General features: G+C 38.2%; 1 protein-coding gene across 1 annotated transcript in view; it reads left to right on the top strand.

Annotated features, from left to right (window-relative positions):
- Positions 1–7,313, top strand: part of LOC124547979 (sulfite oxidase-like) — a 126,874-nt gene extending 119,561 nt beyond the window's left edge. Inside the window, exons 8-10 of the mRNA XM_047125146.1 lie at positions 1,778–1,978; positions 3,124–3,299; positions 6,996–7,313. Of these exons, the coding sequence (XP_046981102.1) occupies positions 1,778–1,978; positions 3,124–3,299; positions 6,996–7,124 (506 nt within the window). The 3' untranslated portion in view covers positions 7,125–7,313. The remainder of the gene's footprint in view (positions 1–1,777; positions 1,979–3,123; positions 3,300–6,995) is intronic.
- The last annotated feature ends 16,520 nt before the right edge of the window (positions 7,314–23,833 follow it).

Below are 23,833 nucleotides of genomic sequence, written 5' to 3'. Positions count from 1 at the left end.
GCCTGGTTCTCCTCAGCCCAACAAGCCACCTTCCTCAATGTTGACCTCCACCTGAAGGATGGCTACAACAGTACCCCCATCCACATCAAACCTACCAACTACCAACCATACCTCCAGTTTGACAGCTGCCATCCCTTTCACATCAAGAAGTCCCTCCAATACAGCCTAGTCACCTGTGCTCATCACATCTGTAGTGACAAGCAGTTTCTCTTCAAATATACCAAGGTTCTCACTGAGTCCTTCCCAGACTGAAATTGTCCTCCCAACCATGTCCAGAAACATATCTTCCATGCCGTGTCTCTCCAGTCACCTACCACCCCCACATACTGACTCCCTTGCAACAAAGACACATTCCATCAGGATTTTGACTATTGTAATTGTTCTTGAAATGAGGAATATCCTCCTATATTACCCCAATATATTACCCATCGCTCCCACAGTGGTATTCCATTGCCTAGTCAATATATGCAACATCCTTGTCCCTAACAACCCCTTTACTTTGTGGCTCATGTTCCTGCAATCCATGTAGGTGCAATATCTGTTCCATAAATTCTCCCACTATCACCTACTCCACTCCTGTCACAGGCATTCCCTTGTCCATGAAATGCAAGGCTGCCTATGAAAGCAACCACGTGATCTGCAAACTTAGCAGCAATCACTGTACCACATTCTACGCAGGCATGACTAACAAGTTGTTTGCCCAGTTGAATGACCACCATTAAACTGTGGCAGATAGACAGTTGGATGACCTAGCTGCTGAGCATACCACCCAACACAATGTGCTTCACTTTAATAACTGCTCACAGCCTGTGCCATGTGGATTATTCCCAACAACACCAGCTTTTCTGAACTGTGCAGATGGGAAAGCTTCCTGTAACGTGTCCTTTGTTCCCATAACCCTCCTCCCGAGGCCTTAATATTTATTAGTCTCTCTGCTCCACCTGTTTAGCACCTTCCTTTCCCTGCTCCCACACCAGTACTGCACATGCCATCTGTCCCACCAATGTACATATACAGTCATTTCTCCTTCCTTGCTTCTCTCCACTCACCTCCCTGCTCCCACAGCACAGCCTCATGATACTGCACTATGCAACCCTACCCTGTCCAACCCTGCACACTCTCACTTGTAGCACTAGGATCTTCCCCCTCCTCTTCCCTGCTGTCCCACACCATTTGTGCCCCACCCTTCTTTCCCATCCTACTGCCTGCCCTAGCTAGATTGCTGCTTATCAAAAGATGCAGTTGTCATTGGACTTTCACCCAGATATGGCAGTTTCAGTTGTGTGTGTGTGTGTGTGTTTATATTTCTCATGAAGGTCATAGTCCGAAAGCTGAACATTTCTCGCATTCTTTTTCATTGTTCCTGTTCTGTGTCTCAATGGCTACTCTTATGTGGTGAGTAGCAATTGATTCTTTCCATATTGCTGTTATTTCTTCCTGGACTTCACATTATTTGAAGGAATGAGCTGACATGTAAATTGAGGTGAAAATCATTGGCAGTTGTAGGAGGACTGAAAAGATGGTGAAGAAATTAGTCACATCTAAAAATGTCATTAACCATGTTGCAGTTATGATACACAGTGTTATGTTTATCATAAATCAGAAGATCATTTTTGGCAAGCATGCAGCATGAGTTTCCAGTGGTTCCAGCACACCACTAAACATATTTGCATTGATGGTGCTACCATGTGATATACATTATGATGCAATTGGCATTTTAGTTAGTACCACTTTTGTATCTAATTTATACTTGAGATGTTCTTTACTTTTTGAACAGGCCGTATCATAGTTTCTGAAGAGGAAAGTGACTCACAGTGGCAGCAGAGAGATTATAAAGGATTTTCCCCCAGTGTGGACTGGGATACTGTGGATTTCAGTAAATCACCTGCTATTCAAGAATTTCCTGTAACTTCCGCAATCTGTACACCACTGCAAGGCGAGACAGTTTCCCTGGTAAATGGGAAGCTTGTTGTAAAAGGTATTATAATCTCTGTTATGTTAGTGAAATTAATTACATGGTCATATACTAAAACAGTGAAGACTGTAAATATCAGATGAATGAATATATAAATTCCTTCTTTTGTCACAGGTAACTTCAAGTTCTGGACAATGACTTTTTGGATTTATTTTCAGATGCTTTGGTTTCCTTTCATATGATTTCTTGCCAGTGTGGCAGATTCATAACACTTATTTTTAATAACTCTGAATACAGTGGTATGTCCATAATTATTAAAAACACATTACATTTTGTGCTCTGTTCCTGCTAACTACAGCCACTACAGTGTATCCAGAGTTACTTAGCCACACTGCCCACATGTGCTTTGGTCAGAAACCAGAGCACTGAAAGATGCATCTGCAGGGTGTGGAATGCGTTTACATACAATTTAAAATAAAATTATACCTGACTGGTGGTGGAATTTGTATACACATTCATCTGAATCAAGTTGGTATGCTATATGCACAAAATAGATGAGGCACCAAGTGGTACGCAGGCACATTCAAAAGAAGATAAACTGCATAGCATTCAGCATTCAGAAATATCTATCATAGTGTGTGCACGTGCAGCGCGCGTGCACACACACAAGCACACGCACACACACACACACACACACACACACACACACACACACACACACATGCACACGCACATGCGCGTGCGCAGGGGAAACAACTCTCTCTCTCTCTCTCTCTCTCTCTCTCTCTCTGGAAGGGATGGGGGCTATACATGCTTTTCAACTCTGAAGTCTGAAAACTGTGCAGTTCACCGTCCTTCCTTCAAGCCTGTCTGCTTGTCAGTAGGTCATTTTGTTCAATAAGCAGTTATCCATTCTTATATACAAATTTAATTTTCATTCTGGAATATCAAGTTTGTGATTTTTAACATAGATAGTAAAGACATATTCACCATACTTTTTATATTCTTCCAGAATAACATTATACTTTATTTGATAAAGCTGATTATACTTTGCTTTAGGTTTCCACTGGACTTGATGACCAATTTGTTTTGTTGGATATTGTTTTCAGTTTTTGTTTGCCATTTTGTTTTGTTTGTTACATGTTTAAAAAAATTGTTGGTGATACTTTATAACAAATTGTTTTAGTTGTATACAATTTGTTCTTCAGGCTATGCATGGTCTGGTGGTGGTCAGAAGATAATTAGAGTTGACATTACAGTAGACCAGGGTAAAACATGGCACAATGCTGAAATAACTGATGAGGATTCAACTGCCAAAGCACCACACAATTGGGCTTGGTCATTATGGAAGGCTGAGATACCAATACCTCCAAGAACTAAAAAGGTACATCTTCATAAAGTAATCAAGCCAAAAATGAAAGTCTGTGCTGAACAGACACTTAATAATGAGGTTCCTAAACATAATTATCAATATTTTATCAGTAGTTAAGATGAGCAAGAAATTTGTACTCACTGTATGAGGACCATACCAAGACACAAAAGATTATAACAAAAATCAAGTGACAGAGATGGGGTATACTTCTCTTCTCTCACCCAAACGCCTTGCTTCTTTCTTGAATCTGAAAAGAAAGATGAGGAAAAAGATTTGCAAATGTAACCTAGATAACAAGGTCTTACGTACAATTAGCAAAGAGAATTCTAAGATACAGTAACTATGTAGTGCAATGAACAAGAGATTGTCACATAAATAGAATGTAAACAAGATAGATTAGCTTATGAACTTCCTCTGAGTATATACAAGAAAAATATAGTTCATAAGCAGAGTTACCATGTTCCAGTTCTTGCTTGTGGATGCATTGTGATCTATCTCACAATCTCACTTCTGCACAGAAATGGGTATTTTTATTAGTTCTATTATTTTATACCAAAGAGAAACAGACTGTCTTTCAGTATTGCCTGCTTGGTTCTCAACCCAGTTGTCCTCTCCCCATTCTACAGCTGTGATTATTTTTACATACCTTTCCAGTAATTCATAGCATTTAGTTCCTGTTTGTATTGGTTGATGACATTCCTTCTTAACATTCGATTGGTTACCAAGGAAGAATAATGAATTACTATTCTAAAGTTGTTTCTATTTTACATCACATCTATACTCTGCAAACTTTAATGAAGTGTGTGGCAGAGGTTACTTCAAATTGTATCAGTTTTTTCTCTGCTGGTATGGTTTTCCTGTGAAGGAGCCATCTGACAGAGCATCCAGTATTACTGTTACTCTGTCATTTCATTGCCAGGACATCTTATAGGAACACGTAACAATTTTCACATCAACAGTATTATTTGATGGCGTATCAAAATAAACAGTTGTCTGATCAACATTGCCCATATGTTTCCTCAAATTGATTATTTGATGCTGATACACAAGCAGTTTCTCATCAAACACTGTTGGAAGTCACTGAGCTAGCATTTTTCTGCATTGTTATGTAAGCTCTTGATCATGCTCGGGCAGCAGCCTGTGCTTACTTTGAATTTTGTGAGGCATGCAGTTGGAAAATTCCTGTCTCTGGCGCGTTCGAGTAATTGGTAATCCTTCGCATTTTTATCATACATACTGAACAACAATTCATGTAACCTTCCTGGTCATGAAAGTTTGACATGTAGAACAGACATTCTTTAATTTATTCTTTCTTTAATTTATTCTTCATATAATAGTGCATACAAACATTCACTTTCATGACAACCAAGTTTCTTCCTGCTGCAAGTTGATTGACCCCTGATTCATCAATCACCATTGAATTAAAATTAGTGTCACATTGTCTGTGTGAAGCAGTTGTGAACTCTGAGCTTGTAGGTCCACATCTCTGAAAAGAGCCACAGCTGTAATTTACAATTATTATTGAGTGCTAAAATTCACTTTCTATAAAGCACCGACAATCTAAGCAAAGTGAATGACAACAGTATGTTGCTCTCTCAGCTTCCTGTTGTTGAGTTGGTAGAAACTGTGACACTGTGTGTTAATAGTGCTGTTAATTATTTATTGCCAACCTTGAAAATCAACAGTACCGTGGAGCAATAGCAGCTTTAGTGGCACTGTCATTGAACATCAAGCCTCATTCGTTGTGCTGTGATTTGGGTGTTCTTCACTGATATATTTATCTCTCTCTCTCTCTCTCTCTCTCTCTCTCTCTCTCTCTCTTTCCTTGTGCCTGTGTCACGCACTTTTGCAGGGTTGGCATTGCTATGGTCTGATTTGGCAAGGTTAATTGAAGGGGTGGCAGGATGTACTTCCTGTCGCCACCTCGGTGGATGAGAGGATTAGGAAGACAACACAACACGACGACAAGGACGAGGACAACACAACACCCAGTCCCTGAGCGGAGAAAAATCCTCGACCCAGCTGGGAATCGAATATGGGCCCCTTTGCGCGGCATTCTGTCGTGCTGACCACTCAACTATCAGGGCGGACTTCACTGATATATTTATGCTGGAATTAATTCATCTCTTGTCTAAATGTATACTGCTATTCAGTATTTGTCCATTTGTAAAGTCAGTTCAATTCTGATTACATTTGTATCCAGCAAACAGCAGTTTAAGCACAGTAGATGTTCATAAAATGCAATGTATCTAAGAAGGTTGGCAGCATGATGAAATTTGGTGCGTGCTTACCACTTCCTTCCCCACATTTGTCCTAGTGCTCAGCTGAGGTGTTGACACTGGTCCCCCACACACTCCTCTGAAATGATCAAATTAAATCTATGCATGACCTCAGCTACCAAATGTTTCATCTGCAAGTTTAAGACACCTCCTTATTGCACAATATAAAAATTTTCACCTTAGCAGACAAAGCTTAATCCACAAATGTATTCCTGTATTTTTAAAAGGCTGAATTTTGGAAAAGCCTGATGTTAGAATTAGGTAAATATTGTACATAATTCCAATGTGAAATGATAGCAACAATTTTTCAGTTTGTTTTATTCTAGGCAGTTCATCAAACTTATGGTACAAGTATCGGCATCATTATGTGTCACCTCATTTATAATATTTACAAAGACAACAATCCAGCTATCCAACATTTTGTCTTCTAGGTTGACATCTGCTGTAAAGCATTTTGTTCTCATTCCTGGATGCACCAAACTACTAACTTGGATATTGTTTAAAATTTGTAAAGTACCACCTTACTTTCTTCTCTATCTACCTGCAAGCAATGCCACATCTAACTTCATTGTTGGGAACTTTTCACAGTAGTTGCTGTTTCCTTCACACTGTCACTGTGATTGTTATTTTTGTTAATTGATTTTTTTTTTTTTTTGTTCAAGGAGGTCACTGCACTTTGTCACTCAGAATTGATTTCTATTGGATTTTCTTTTATAAATTGGTCTGTTTTTCTATCCATGTGCTGTTAACTATATTATAAAAACAGTTGCAGTATCTTCAAAGGTTTTATAAAGCAAGTTATACATGCAGATGATTACTTAATTTGATTTTCCCTCAATTCAGTAGAATCATTTAAAAAATAAAAAGAAAAATTCAGTTATATTCCCAGAGACTTTTAGTTTCCATTAACCTCTTTTTTTATATCAGTATTTTCAGTATTTCTCAGAATATTCAGTTAAAAAGTAAAACTGAATAGCTTTCTTGAGATGATCTCATTTAATACTTAGTGACAGTTCTGTTTCTTATTTTTTGCAAATTTTAAACACAGTGGGATTGCAGTGCTGTTGTTAATAGCAGGTGAAGTAAATTTAACAACTTGCTGAATAGTTGAATCACTGAGTTGTCAATATACTATTATTTATACTCCACCAACAACTTTCTATTACCACAGTGCTTGTGTTAATCTGCGTGTTTGTGGTTTGTATATACTAACATATTAGTAATTCAATGATATACTTCAAGGGTAGAAGAAGTCATTTTAATGACTCTTTGTGATAAATATGACTGCAGATTTTCATGATATGATTTTGAGTATGGCTGTTATTTCTAATCCATTGAAGCTCTTTTGTGATATGCATATTGTAGGCTTCATTATTTTCTTTATTGTGGCATTAGTAACTTATATATTATCCTTTGTGTTACTATATAGGTGGAGATATGGGCCAAAGCTGTTGATTCTGGTTACAACACTCAGCCAGAATCATTTGAGAATATTTGGAATCTCCGTGGTGTTCTAAGCAATGCCTACCACAGAGTGAAAGTAAACATTAAGTCTTGAAATTATTAAATGTGACTGAAAATATGTTCCTAGTAATTTAAATAATGGTGCTATTTTATTTTTTCATCTCAATCTGTTATTCAGTAATAACGCAGCAATCTTATTTATAATGTAACTGTATAAATGCTGTAAAATGCAGTGAAGGTCATTCAAACTAGATCTGTATCATAATAAATAAGTTACCATTGAGATATGCATGGATCAGAATTAATAATAGATCGTTCCCCAAGAAAATTGATCATTTCATAAGAAACACAGTTAGATAATGTTAATATCTGGCATGGAGATGTGTATGTCATTATATATCATACGAGTACCTTACCCATTTCATTTCACCTTTCTTAATATCAACAGATGTTTACTCTTTTATCCTGTTAATGTATGCCTTAGAGACAGGAGAATATGAAGGGCTGGGTGGTGAAAGTTCAGTAAGGGGATAAGTGAAAATGGCTTTTTGAAAAGTAATCTGGGGTGGGGAATGGAGACCAATTTTTTGTAAGTTTAAATTTGAGACTAGGCCTGTACAGTACAAGAAAAGTGTGATATTCACACTTACATGCAACTGCTTATTTATGTTAAGATTAAGATCAGTACAGTTGTAATTTTTATTATTGGTTGAAAATATGTGTGATATCCATTTGGCATACAGTGCAGCAGTCTGCAGCCCAAGGTGGTTACCTGAGTAAAACATTGAGAAGGTAACTAACCACAGCTGCTAACTGCTGTACACCATGCAAAAAGAGGACCTTGGGAGAATGGCAAAGAAGTAGGAACTGGAAAGCAGCTTACCTTTGTTAAAATGAATATAAAAAGTTATTGTCAAAAAAACATTGGTCAGATATGAGCTTCTGTTGAGAATACACATTTTTTACTGTACATAGCCTTTTTGAAAAATAAAATGTACTCTTATATGAAAAAGTGTTTTTGTTTCATAATCATACTCAATACACATAAAAAGGGTAGATTTGATTATTGTAACTTGGCTTGAAGAGGTATTGTGGAATGTTCTGTCTTCAAAATTTATATTGGATGACAATGATAATATTGCCCTGGGACAAAATATAACAGAAGTCATGAAGGTGTTAACTGGGGAGGAAATGGTTGTTCTCATAATTTAAAACTGAATAAAAGAAAAATTGAAGGAAGGCAACTCTTACACTGTTTAGTAAAATCAAGACTTCTGACATGCTTTATCTTCTTATTACTCTTATTTATAAATTGAAATTTTAAGAAATTCCCTTTACCCCGTATTGAGGCCATGTGAGGATTACATTTTAATTTCACTTCTTCACATATCATGTTTTCTCATATTTTCCATCCATTATTTCTTCATCTTTTCATTGTGTTGTTTCCTCTCTTCAGTCCGCTTTAAACATGTATGATTTTCATTCTTGTCTTGACTTGACACCTGTCCATCTGAAACACTTTCATTCCACAATCTACATGTACAATTACATGCATACTCCGCAAGCCACTGCGCAGTGCATGGCAGATGGTACCCTGTTCCATTATTACTAATTTCCTTCTCTGTTCCACTCGCAAATAACTGTCTAAGTGCCTCTGTATGAGCCCTAATCTCTCTTATCTTATTTTCATGGTCCTTACACAAAATGCATGTTGGTGGCAGTAGAATTGTTCTGAAGTCAGCCTCAAGTGCCTGTTCTCTAAATTTCCTCAATAATGCTCCTCAAAAAGAATGTCGCCTTCCCTCCAGTGATTCCAATTTGAGTTTCCAAAGCATCTCCACAATACTTGAATGTCGTTTGAACCTACTGGTAAGTAATGAAGTAGCCCACCTCCGAATTGCTTTGATGTCTTCCTTTGATCCGGCCTGATGTGGATCCCGAACACTCAAAAAGTACTCAGCAATAGGTCACACTAGTGTCCTATATGTGGTCTCCTTAACAGATGAACCACACTTTCCTAAAATACACCCAAATAAATCAAAGTTGACCATTTGCCTTTCCTACAACAATCCTTACATGCTCATTCCACTTGATATTTCTTTGCGATGTTACATCTAGATATTTAAATCAAAGTGACTGTGTCAAGCAGCACACTACTAATACTATATTCGAACATTATGGGTTTTTTTTTCCTACTCATCTGCATCAACTTACATTGTTTTAATGTTTAAAGCTAGCTGCCATTCATCGCACCAACCAGAAATTTTGTCTATATCCTTTTGTTTCCTCCTACAGTCACTCAATGATGACACTCCCATACACCAGAACATTTATGTACATAGAAAATGACAGTGGTCTTATCACACATTTCTGGGGCACTGCTGATGATACTCTTGTTGCCAAGGAACATGTGCTATTGAGGACAACGTACTGGGTTCTGTTCCTTAGAAGTCTTTGAGCCACTTATATACCTGCGAACGTATTCTGTGTGCTTGTACCTTCATTAACAGTCGGCAGTGTGGCACCCTGTGAAAGGCTTTCGGAAATCTATGAATATGGAATCCACCTGTTGCCATTCATCCATGTTGTTGTTGTGGTCTGTTGTTGTGGTCTTCAGTCCTGAGACTGGTTTGATGCAGCTCTCCATGCTACTCTATCCTGTGCAAGCTTCTTCATCTCCCAGTACCTACTACAACCTACATCCTTCTAAATCTGCTTAGTGTATTCATCTCTTGGTCTCCCTCTACGATTTTTGCCCTCCACGGTGCCCTCCAATGCTAAATTTGTGATCCCTTGATACCTCAAAACATATCCTACCAACCGATCCCTTCTTCTAGTCAAGTTGTGCCACAAACTTCTCTTCTCCCCAATCCTATTCAATACCTCCTCATTAGTTACGTGATCTACCCACCTTATCTTCAGCATTCTTCTGTAGCACCACATTTCGAAAGCTTCTATTCTCTTCTTGTCCAAACTAGTTATTGTCCACATTTCACTTCCATACATGGCTACACTCCATACAAATACTTTCAGAAACGACTTCCTGACACTTAAATGTATACACGATGTTAACAAATTTCTCTTCTTCAGAAACGATTTCCTTGCCATTGCCAGTCTACATTTTATATCCTCTCTACTTCGACCATCATCAGTTATTTTACTCCCTAACTAGCAAAACTCCTTTACTACTTTAAGTGTCTCATTTCCTAATCTAATCCCCTCAGCATCACCCGATTTAATTTGACTACATTCCATTATCCTCGTTTTGCTTTTGTTGATGTTCGTCTTATATCCTCCTTTCAAGACACTGTCCATTCCGTTCAACTGCTCTTCCAAGTCCTTTGCTGTCTCTGACAGAATTACAATGTCATCGGCGAACCTCAAAGTTTTTATTACTGCTCCATGAATTTTAATACCTACTCCGAATTTTTCTTTTGTTTCCTTTACTGCTCGCTCAATATACAGATTGAATAACATCGGGGAGAGGCTACAACCCTGTCTCACTCCTTTCCCAACCACTGCTTCCCTTTCATGCCCCTTGACTCTTATAACTGCCATCTGGTTTCTGTACAAATTGTAAATAGCCTTTCGCTCCCTGTATTTTACCCCTGCCACCTTCAAAATTTGAAAGAGAGTATTCCAGTCAACATTGTCAAAAGCTTTCTCTAAGTCTACAAATGCTAGAAACGTAGGTTTGCCTTTTCTTAATCTTTCTTCTAAGATACGACGTAAGGTTAGTATTGCCTCACATGTTCCAATATTTCTATGGAATCCAAACTGATCTTCCCCGAGGTCGGCTTCTACCAGTTTTTCCATTCGTCTGTAAAGAATTTGCGTTAGTATTTTGCAGCTGTGACTTATTAAACTGATAGTTCGGTAATTTTCACATCTGTCAACATCTGCTTTCTTGATATAGTGGGAATTAGTGAAGTTCGGTGGCAGGAGGAACAAGACTTTTGGTCAGGTGATTACAGGGTTATAAATACAAAATCAAATAGGGGTAATGCAGGAGTAGGTTTAATAATGAATAAAAAAATAGGTGTACGGGTAAGCTACCACAAACAGCATAGTGAACGCATTATTATGGCCAAGATAGACACAAAGCCCATGCCTACTACAGTAGTACAAGTTTATATGCCAACTAGCTCTGCAGATGATGAAGAAATTGATGAAATGTATGATCAGATAAAAGAAATTATTTAGGTAGTAAATGGAGACGAAAATTTAATAGTCATGGGTGACTGGAATTCGAGAGTAGGAAAAGGGAGAGAAGGAAACATAGTAGATGAATATGGATTGGGGGGAAGAAATGAAAGAGGAAGCCGCCTTGTAGAATTTTGCACAGAGCATAACTTAATCATAGCTAACACTTGGTTCAAGATTCATAAAAGAAGGTTGTATACCTGGAAGAATCCTGGAGATACCAAAAGGTATCAGATAGATTATATAATGGTTAGACAGAGATTTAGGAACCAGGTTTTAAATTGTAAGACATTTCCAGGGGCAGATGTGTATTCTGACCACAATCTATTGGTTATGAACTGCAGATTGAAACTGAAGAAACTGCAAAAAGGTGGGAAGTTAAGGAGATGGGACCTGGATAAACTGAAAGAACCAGAGGTTGTAGAGAGTTTCAGGGAGAGCATAAGGGAACAATTGACAGGAATGGGGGAAAGAAATACAGTAGAAGAAGAATGGGTAGCTCTGAGGGATGAAGTAGTGAAGGCAGCAGACGATCAAGTAGGTAAAAAGACGAGGGCTAATAGAAATCCTTGGGTAACAGAAGAAATATTGAATTTAATTGATGAAAGGAGAAAATATAAAAATGGAGTGAATGAAGCAGGCAAAAAGGAATACAAACGTCTCAAAAATGAGATTGACAGGAAGTGCAAAATGGCTAAGCAGGGATGGCTAGAGGACAAATGTAAGGATGTAGAGGCTTGTCTCACTAGGGGTAACATAGATACTGCCTACAGGAAAATTAAAGACACCTTTGGAGAGAAGAGAACCACTTGTATGAATATCAAGAGCTCAGATGGCAACCCAGTTCTAAACAAAGAAGGGAAGGCAGAAAGGTGGAAGGAGTATATAGAGGGTTTATACAAGGGCGATGTACTTGAGGACAATATTATGGAAATGGAAGAGGGTGTAGATGAAGACGAAATGGGAGATAAGATACTGCGTGAAGAGTTTGACATTCATCCATGGTGTGCAGGATCTCATGTGAGAAAGGGGCAACCTGAATTTTGGATGAGTGATGCTTTCTAAAACTGCTGATTTGTGGACAGAATTTGTCCCTCTCAAGGAAATGTATTATGTTTGAACTGAGAATATGTTCAAGGATTTTGCAGCAAACCGATGTTAAAGATATTGGTTTGTAATTTTGTAGGTCCATTCTTTCACCTCCTTATATACAGTATTCACCTGCACTTTTTTCATCACTTGGGATTCCATTAGGGCCTTGGGACTTACTTGCTTTCAACTCTTTCAATTGTATCTCTACATCAGTGATGCTTATTATGATGTTCTCTATCAGGAGTCTGCGTGATGTTTGTATGATTATCCTGCATGGATGATTTCTTAAATGTGAAATTTAAGACTTTAGCTTTACTTTTGTTATCTCTTGCTGCCACACAAGGACGGTCTATTAATTTTTGCCTGTCATCACCAGCCCATTCTCTTGTGCACCAAGAGTGAAACACCTTTCCTTCCTCAGTGTTTTTTTGCATTTTGTCATTAAACCATGGTAGGTTTTTTTTCTATCCTTAATTGGCTTATTCAGTAATGGTAGGTTTTTCTGTCCTTAATCAACTTACTTGGTATGTACTTCTCGAGAGTATGATCTACAATCCATTTAGACCCTGTCCAAAATTCCTCTACGTCTACGTACTGGAATTAAATGATGTCATTTCATTGTCTAAGTGTGATTCTAACAACTCGCTATCCATTTTTTCTCACAGAAATATTCTCCTACCTTTCGTGATTGATTTATTAACTTTAGTAACCAAAGTCGCTATGATGAAATCGTGGTCACAAATCCCTGTATCTATCTATACTGACACCACCAATAAGGTCAGGCCTGTTTGTAGATGCAAGGTCTAAAATATTTCCATTGTGTGTGGGCTGTCAAAATAGCTGCTCAGACAGTATTTGGAAAACATGTTCAAAAGAACTTTGCAGGACTGACTGTCTGTACCCCCTATAATGAATCTGTAGATGTCCCACTCTACACTTGGAAGGTTAAAGTTGCCTCCAACTAATACTGCATGATCTATGTATTTTCACACTACTGACCCTTCCTTATTTTGTTCCTTTGTATCCTCTTTTTGGCCCCTTAAATCTGGTTTGTAGTTAACTTCTTTTGCCAAGAGTATTTGAAGGTCTGTTTAGTTAATATTTGTCATCCTTTCTATACTAACCACCAAAGAATTTTTCTCTTTCTTATAGTTTCTGTTATATTTTCTGTATTTTATTATATTTCAACATGACTTCTCAATTTCCCGGAGAGTACAGTTTTTAGTGGCCCCAGTATTTCCCTTACAATTCTTCTTTGCAGTACCTTTAGTTTTTCAAAATTATAACTCAATACTAGGCTTTGGCTTTCATATGGTCATTCCGTTTAACCACTGTATCGTATTACTTTATTTTAAGATTGTTAGATAAGCAGTTTTTGTTGTAAACGTTTGTCGTTATAATGTGGGCTTTTTCCATTACATGTATTCTTTCTTTTACGACTGATTTCCATTTGTTCTAAATATTCACTATTTTATCACTTTTACTATTAAAACAAAATGTTGTCTTTAGTCCAAAGAATGGTTTAATGCAGCTTACCACCACAATCTGTGCTATAAAGGACTCCTGATCTTTTTGCAACTACTGAATTTTTACCTCCCACACTTTTTTCCATGGCTCGGGTGCCATCTGGATCCTCACCACCACCACCAGCTTTTCTGAGCTGCACAGATGGTAGCTATCGTTACAGCACATCCGTCGCTCCTGTAACCTCCCTGGTGCAAACCTAAGGTTGCTCGCTGTCCCACTACCTCACCAAATAGTGTATGTGTGTGTATGTGTGTGTGTGTGTGTGTGTGTGTGTGTGTGTGTGTGTGTGTCCAGCTTGAGAAAGGAATTCCATTCCGACAGCTAGCAAAGTAAGGCTCTGTACCTTTTGTGTGTGTACCTGTTGACGACACAGTGCTTCTGCCGTTAGGTGAGTAGTCACCTTTATTCCTAAATAATTCGTTATTCTCAACCAAAACTTTTCATACATTAAGATTTTACTAATACATAGAAAGTGTATTTTTTGTGCAAGTACACACTTTTTTAAATGGAGCATTGCTATTATCATTAACAGACTAAAATTAGGGTAAATTAGAATCTCATGTTTGTTGCAGGATTATAGTGTGAGCCGTTTATGAGATATTTTATTTTGAAAAGTTCCCACACTGATATTTGTGCCATTCAACCTGCATAGTTGCTAGGTACGATGTTATGTTTGCTTACAGTGTGCTTATTGTTCCTCAAGTCCATTGCGAGTTGCTAGTCAGTTAGTGTGTGACACTCCAAGCAGTGGGTTGTGAGTGGATGATGCGATTTACCAATACAGAAAAATCTGGCATGCCCATGGTGTATGGAAAGTGTAGGAAGAATGCAGTTCATTCCTGTATGATGAATGTGACAGGGTGTCACAATAGATGTCAACTCTCTCGGAGGTTGTTTACTGACCTTGTCAAACAATTAAGTGAAAGTGGTGACATAAGTCCTCGACAGCGTATCAGAAGGAAACAAGTGATGGAAGAGGAGGCAGAAATTAATGTTTTGGCTGCTGTTGCATTTGATCCGCATATTAGCTCCCTTACAATTGCATAAGGAAGTGGTACGAGTTAGGCAAACATCCTACGCATTCTCGATCAATGTAGGTTCCATCCCTATCACATCTCTCCATCAAGAGCTACACGGAAATGATTATGAGAATTGTGTTAACTTCTGTACAGGGTCGTTAAGTGAGGCTACTCCAGATATGTCAGGTAGCTTGTTTAATACTGAATGCACGTTTACTAATAACGGCCAGGGAAACTGCTGAAACATGTGCTATTGGTCTGTTGACAATCCCCATTGGCTTCGTCAGATGGAACATCAGCATTTGTGGAGTGTAAACGTCTGGTGTAGGATAGTGAACCATGAGCTCATAGGCCCATTTTTCATAGACGGCACACTGAATGTGCACAAGTATCACAGCCTGCTAATGGACCATCTTACATGGATGCTAGATGATGTTACTCTGCAGACTTAGGAGGAATCTGTGGTACCAATGTGATGGCTGTCCTGCCCACAGTGCACAAAGTACTACAGCATGTGTTCATGAGTTGTTTCCAAATCACTGGATTGGTCGCAGACGACCTGTACCTTTGGTGGCCCATTCCCGGAATTTGACGCCTGTACACTGCCAAATATACGTGATTATATGCAATGTTGTATTACTGAAACCTGCTCAGACATCTCTGCAGCAGTCATTCTGAACAAGACCGGAAGCGTGTATTGCCACTGCCTATGGTTATTTTGAACACAACCTTTGATGGTCAGTTGTCTTCTTACTGGTCAGAATCCACATAACTAGTGCATGCACTTATCTTGTTGTTTAGTGTGTGCTACCATGGGTATTGTATAAATTTCTGTGTGGGAACTTTTCAGAATACAATATCTCATAAATAGCTTGCACTAGCATCCTGCAACAAACACCACTGACATTCTAACTTAACACATTTTTAGTTTGTTAATGCCAACAGACATTGTTTCATTTAAAAAAGTGTGTGTTTGTACAAAAAATATTCGCTCTAAGTATTATTACAATCTATTGATTGGTTAACAATACAAACCCCTGACTACCAATCCATTCTATGAAAAAGGTACATCAATAGCACTTTCCCATTTCTGCAACATCTGTGGTGCAATTTTTAGATGATTCACCGTACATATTTCAATAATAGATAGAAACAGTGGCTAATGAACAACATTTTTTAATTGTCTTTTGAAATGGTTGGAATTCCAAATTTCTTGCCTTACATTGCATGGCAGTTTATTGGATACTTTACCACCAAAGTACATACCATAAATCCATTCTGAACCCTGTACACAGAGGCAAAGTCTACATTTACTGTAACAGTTTATCATAGTTTGGATAAAACTTATATTTATTATCAGCACCGAAAAACCGTTAAGGATTAAATGTATTGGGAAGTGGTATAAGAATTCCAAGATCCTCCAAAGGCTTAGCTGCAAGATTTACAGTTGCCCTCTTCATACAGTATTCTTACTGCTTGCTTCTGCTGGATGAACATTGTGTTTACTTTAGGTGTACTGTCCCAGAAGATAATTCTAGGTGTACTGTCCCAGAAGATAATTCCGTAAGACAACAAGAGTGAACATATTCAGAGTAAGGTAACACTCTTGTCTTTCAGCCAACTACATGAGATATGCTTCTAAAGGTAAAACACACTGAATTGGGCTTTTTGATTAGTTTATGTGTATGTTTTACTGGACCACAGCTAATGTGGCACAGTATGTTTAATGTAGTGTGTGGTCATTAATGTCTCCTGGTTCTAGCAGGTTCTTGTTGTTGTTTCAAAATTCAATAATAGGAGTTGTTACGAGATTATGACTTAATAATTTTAGCTTTGAACTGCTTCGTGTCATCAACTGTTCTCTATATGTGTCTGCTAAGCTTGAGTGTGGACCCTCCATTACATACTTGTGTCATGAGCAAACATGAGAGGTTTTCAACTGCCTTTTAAAGTCAGTGGAAACTGTTTATCCAAATTAAAACAAGAGTGGGCCCAATACCAAATTTTATGGAACCTTATGTTTCTGTGATCTGAGCTTAGTTTCATGTTCATGACACAGTCTGTCAATGAGACCCTCTGCTTTCTGCTGTGAAAGTAAGATTCCATCAATGCAAGAGAATGTCATTACACTTGAGTTTGCCAAGTAGAATTTTGTGATCCATATAATCAAAAGTGTATGCTGAGACATCAGCACAACATATTGTAGTTTTTAATTATGTGGTATTTTATGTGTGACATGGTGGTGTTACTTGCCACTTTTTATCACAGTTTGACATGACATAACTATGTGGCTTTCAGTGATCTAAAAAGCATGTACAACCTAATGTTAAAAAATCCAATGATGACAACACAGATCTGTTGAAATCAGTAAAAAAGCATGTACATCTAATAATGTTACATAATCCTATGATGGCAGAATAGATCAGCTGAAACCAGTAAGAGTAATAAAAGAATTACTAGTGATCTTGGCAAACTTGATTCTTCAAGAACAGTACATAATCAAAAGCTTTAGCCAGGTCACAAAATAACCCAACAGGACAATTTATCTTGTTTAGCTCTATTAACACTTCATTTGTAACATCTTGCATTTTATTGCTTTCTTTATAGACAATCCTTTATGAAAGCCGGACTGAGAGGCAATTTACTATGCTCAGGTAAAAGAATCAATATTTTATCATAAGCCCCTTCCTCAAAATGGGTGGTAAGAGTGGCAGGGATGAAACAGGTCCGTAATTAGAGATGGTTTTCTTATCTCCAGTTTTATAGATGGGTGTTACTACAGCACGTTTAACTCTGCCAGAAAATATGCTGTAAATTTTTTATTTATGAGGAGTATAAAGATAGCTGAAGGGTAATCTTATCAAGTAAGCACAAGGTTTTAATTTTCTGATTGAAACACCTTGTTGTTGTTGTTGTGGTCTTCAGTCCTGAGACTGGTTTGATGCAGCTCTCCATGCTACTCTATCCTGTGCAAGCTTCTTCATCGCCCAGTACCTACTGCAACCTACATTCTTCTGAATCTGCTTAGTGTATTCATCTCTTGGTCTCCCTATACGATTTTTACCCTCCACGCTGCCCTCCAGTATTAAATTGGTGATCCCTTGATGCCTCAGAACATGTCCTACCAACCGATCCCTTCTTCTAGTCGAGTTGTGCCACAAACGTATCTTCTCCCCAATCCTATTCAATACCTCCTCATTAGGTATGTGATCTACCCATCTAATCTTCAGCATTCTTCTGTAGCACCACATTTCGAAAGCTTCTATTCTCTTCTTGTCCAAACTAGTTATCATCCATGTTTCACTTCCATACATGGCTACACTCCATACAAATACTTTCAGAACGACTTCCTGACACTTAAATCTATACTAGATGTTAACAAATTTCTCTTCTTCAGAAACGATTTCCTTGCCATTGCCAGTCTACATTTTATATCCTCTCTACTTCGACCATCATCAGTTATTTTACTCCCTAAATAGCAAAACTCCTTTACTACTTTAAGTGTCTCATTTCCTAATCTAATCCCCTCAGCATCACCCGATTTAATTTGACTACATTCCATTATCCTCGTTTTGCTTTTGTTGATGTTCATCTTATATCCTCCTTTCAAGACACTGTCCATTCCGTTCAACTGCTCTTCCAAGTCCTTTGCTGTCTCTGACAGAATTACAATGTCATCGGCGAACCTCAAAGTTTTTATTACTGCTCCATGAATTTTAATACCTACTCCGAATTTTTCTTTTGTTTCCTTTACTGCTCGCTCAATATACAGATTGAATAACATCGGGGAGAGGCTACAACCCTGTCTCACTCCTTTCCCAACCACTGCTTCCCTTTCATGCCCCTTGACTCTTATAACTGCCATCTGGTTTCTGTACAAATTGTAAATAGCCTTTCGCTCCCTGTATTTTACCCCTGCCACCTTCAAAATTTGAAAGAGAGTATTCCAGTCAACATTGTCAAAAGCTTTCTCTAAGTCTACAAATGCTAGAAACGTAGGTTTGCCTTTTCTTAATCTTTCTTCTAAGATACGACGTAAGGTTAGTATTGCCTCACATGTTCCAATATTTCTATGGAATCCAAACTGATCTTCCCCGAGGTCGGCTTCTACCAGTTTTTCCATTCGTCTGTAAAGAATTTGCGTTAGTATTTTGCAGCTGTGACTTATTAAACTGATAGTTCGGTAATTTTCACATCTGTCAACATCTGCTTTCTTGATATAGTGGGAATTAGTGAAGTTCGGTGGCAGGAGGAACAAGACTTTTGGTCAGGTGATTACAGGGTTATAAATACAAAATCAAATAGGGGTAATGCAGGAGTAGGTTTAATAATGAATAAAAAAATAGGTGTACGGGTAAGCTACCACAAACAGCATAGTGAACGCATTATTGTGGCCAAGATAGACACAAAGCCCATGCCTACTACAGTAGTACAAGTTTATATGCCAACTAGCTCTGCAGATGATGAAGAAATTGATGAAATGTATGATCAGATAAAAGAAATTATTTAGGTAGTAAATGGAGACGAAAATTTAATAGTCATGGGTGACTGGAATTCGAGAGTAGGAAAAGGGAGAGAAGGAAACATAGTAGATGAATATGGATTGGGGGGAAGAAATGAAAGAGGAAGCCGCCTTGTAGAATTTTGCACAGAGCATAACTTAATCATAGCTAACACTTGGTTCAAGATTCATAAAAGAAGGTTGTATACCTGGAAGAATCCTGGAGATACCAAAAGGTATCAGATAGATTATATAATGGTTAGACAGAGATTTAGGAACCAGGTTTTAAATTGTAAGACATTTCCAGGGGCAGATGTGTATTCTGACCACAATCTATTGGTTATGAACTGCAGATTGAAACTGAAGAAACTGCAAAAAGGTGGGAAGTTAAGGAGATGGGACCTGGATAAACTGAAAGAACCAGAGGTTGTAGAGAGTTTCAGGGAGAGCATAAGGGAACAATTGACAGGAATGGGGGAAAGAAATACAGTAGAAGAAGAATGGGTAGCTTTGAGGGATGAAGTAGTGAAGGCAGCAGACGATCAAGTAGGTAAAAAGACGAGGGCTAATAGAAATCCTTGGGTAACAGAAGAAATATTGAATTTAATTGATGAAAGGAGAAAATATAAAAATGGAGTGAATGAAGCAGGCAAAAAGGAATACAAACGTCTCAAAAATGAGATTGACAGGAAGTGCAAAATGGCTAAGCAGGGATGGCTAGAGGACAAATGTAAGGATGTAGAGGCTTGTCTCACTAGGGGTAACATAGATACTGCCTACAGGAAAATTAAAGACACCTTTGGAGAGAAGAGAACCACTTGTATGAATATCAAGAGCTCAGATGGCAACCCAGTTCTAAACAAAGAAGGGAAGGCAGAAAGGTGGAAGGAGTATATAGAGGGTTTATACAAGGGCGATGTACTTGAGGACAATATTATGGAAATGGAAGAGGGTGTAGATGAAGACGAAATGGGAGATAAGATACTGCGTGAAGAGTTTGACATTCATCCATGGTGTGCAGGATCTCATGTGAGAAAGGGGCAACCTGAATTTTGGATGAGTGATGCTTTCTAAAACTGCTGATTTGTGGACAGAATTTGTCCCTCTCAAGGAAATGTATTATGTTTGAACTGAGAATATGTTCAAGGATTTTGCAGCAAACCGATGTTAAAGATATTGGTTTGTAATTTTGTAGGTCCATTCTTTCACCTCCTTATATACAATATTCACCTGCACTTTTTTCATCACTTGGGATTCCATTAGGGCCTTGGGACTTACTTGCTTTCAACTCTTTCAATTGTATCTCTACATCAGTGATGCTTATTATGATGTTCTCTATCAGGAGTCTGCGTGATGTTTGTACGATTATCCTGCATGGATGATTTCTTAAATGTGAAATTTAAGACTTTAGCTTTACTTTTGTTATCTCTTGCTGCCACACAAGGACGGTCTATTAATTTTTGCCTGTCATCACCAGCCCATTCTCTTGTGCACCAAGAGTGAAACACCTTTCCTTCCTCAGTGTTTTTTTGCATTTTGTCATTAAACCATGGTAGGTTTTTTTTTCTATCCTTAATTGGCTTATTCAGTAATGGTAGGTTTTTCTGTCCTTAATCAACTTACTTGGTATGTACTTCTCGAGAGTATGATCTACAATCCATTTAGACCCTGTCCAAAATTCCTCTACGTCTACGTACTGGAATTAAATGATGTCATTTCATTGTCTAAGTGTGATTCTAACAACTCGCTATCCATTTTTTCTCACAGAAATATTCTCCTACCTTTCGTGATTGATTTATTAACTTTAGTAACCAAAGTCGCTATGATGAAATCGTGGTCACAAATCCCTGTATCTATCTATACTGACACCACCAATAAGGTCAGGCCTGTTTGTAGATGCAAGGTCTAAAATATTTCCATTGTGTGTGGGCTGTCAAAATAGCTGCTCAGACAGTATTTGGAAAACATGTTCAAAAGAACTTTGCAGGACTGACTGTCTGTACCCCCTATAATGAATCTGTAGATGTCCCACTCTACACTTGGAAGGTTAAAGTTGCCTCCAACTAATACTGCATGATCTATGTATTTTCACACTACTGACCCTTCCTTATTTTGTTCCTTTGTATCCTCTTTTTGGCCCCTTAAATCTGGTTTGTAGTTAACTTCTTTTGCCAAGAGTATTTGAAGGTCTGTTTAGTTAATATTTGTCATCCTTTCTATACTAACCACCAAAGAATTTTTCTCTTTCTTATAGTTTCTGTTATATTTTCTGTATTTTATTATATTTCAACATGACTTCTCAATTTCCCGGAGAGTACAGTTTTTAGTGGCCCCAGTATTTCCCTTACAATTCTTCTTTGCAGTACCTTTAGTTTTTCAAAATTATAACTCAATACTAGGCTTTGGCTTTCATATGGTCATTCCGTTTAACCACTGTATCGTATTACTTTATTTTAAGATTGTTAGATAAGCAGTTTTTGTTGTAAACGTTTGTCGTTATAATGTGGGCTTTTTCCATTACATGTATTCTTTCTTTTACGACTGATTTCCATTTGTTCTAAATATTCACTATTTTATCACTTTTACTATTAAAACAAAATGTTGTCTTTAGTCCAAAGAATGGTTTAATGCAGCTTACCACCACAATCTGTGCTATAAAGGACTCCTGATCTTTTTGCAACTACTGAATTTTTACCTCCCACACTTTTTTCCATGGCTCGGGTGCCATCTGGATCCTCACCACCACCACCAGCTTTTCTGAGCTGCACAGATGGTAGCTATCGTTACAGCACATCCGTCGCTCCTGTAACCTCCCTGGTGCAAACCTAAGGTTGCTCGCTGTCCCACTACCTCACCAAATAGTGTATGTGTGTGTATGTGTGTGTGTGTGTGTGTGTGTGTGTGTGTGTGTGTCCAGCTTGAGAAAGGAATTCCATTCCGACAGCTAGCAAAGTAAGGCTCTGTACCTTTTGTGTGTGTACCTGTTGACGACACAGTGCTTCTGCCGTTAGGTGAGTAGTCACCTTTATTCCTAAATAATTCGTTATTCTCAACCAAAACTTTTCATACATTAAGATTTTACTAATACATAGAAAGTGTATTTTTTGTGCAAGTACACACTTTTTTAAATGGAGCATTGCTATTATCATTAACAGACTAAAATTAGGGTAAATTAGAATCTCATGTTTGTTGCAGGATTATAGTGTGAGCCGTTTATGAGATATTTTATTTTGAAAAGTTCCCACACTGATATTTGTGCCATTCAACCTGCATAGTTGCTAGGTACGATGTTATGTTTGCTTACAGTGTGCTTATTGTTCCTCAAGTCCATTGCGAGTTGCTAGTCAGTTAGTGTGTCACACTCCAAGCAGTGGGTTGTGAGTGGATGATGGGATTTACCAATGCAGAAAAATCTGGCATGCCCATGGTTTATGGAAAGTGTAGGAAGAATGCAGTTCATTCCTGTATGATGAATGTGACAGGGTGTCACAATAGATGTCAACTCTCTCGGAGGTTGTTTACTGACCTTGTCAAACAATTAAGTGAAAGTGGTGACATAAGTCCTCGACAGCGTATCAGAAGGAAACAAGTGATGGAAGAGGAGGCAGAAATTAATGTTTTGGCTGCTGTTGCATTTGATCCGCATATTAGCTCCCTTACAATTGCATAAGGAAGTGGTACGAGTTAAGCAAACATCCTATGCATTCTCGATCAATGTAGGTTCCATCCCTATCACATCTCTCCATCAAGAGCTACACGGAAATGATTATGAGAATTGTGTTAACTTCTGTACAGGGTCGTTAAGTGAGGCTACTCCAGATATGTCAGGTAGCTTGTTTAATACTGAATGCACGTTTACTAATAACGGCCAGGGAAACTGCTGAAACATGTGCTATTGGTCTGTTGACAATCCCCATTGGCTTCGTCAGATGGAACATCAGCATTTGTGGAGTGTAAACGTCTGGTGTAGGATAGTGAACCATGAGCTCATAGGCCCATTTTTCATAGACGGCACACTGAATGTGCACAAGTATCACAGCCTGCTAATGGACCATCTTACATGGATGCTAGATGATGTTACTCTGCAGACTTAGGAGGAATCTGTGGTACCAATGTGATGGCTGTCCTGCCCACAGTGCACAAAGTACTACAGCATGTGTTCATGAGTTGTTTCCAAATCACTGGATTGGTCGCAGACGACCTGTACCTTTGGTGGCCCATTCCCGGAATTTGACGCCTGTACACTGCCAAATATACGTGATTATATGCAATGTTGTATTACTGAAACCTGCTCAGACATCTCTGCAGCAGTCATTCTGAACAAGACCGGAAGCGTGTATTGCCACTGCCTATGGTTATTTTGAACACAACCTTTGATGGTCAGTTGTCTTCTTACTGGTCAGAATCCACATAACTAGTGCATGCACTTATCTTGTTGTTTAGTGTGTGCTACCATGGGTA

The sequence above is a fragment of the Schistocerca americana genome, chromosome 1 (assembly GCF_021461395.2).
Source record: "Schistocerca americana isolate TAMUIC-IGC-003095 chromosome 1, iqSchAmer2.1, whole genome shotgun sequence".
In the NCBI taxonomy this organism is placed as follows: Eukaryota; Metazoa; Arthropoda; class Insecta; order Orthoptera; family Acrididae; genus Schistocerca; species Schistocerca americana.
Note: the sequence above shows the minus strand (reverse complement) of the source record. Positions and strands in the feature narration are given on the sequence as shown.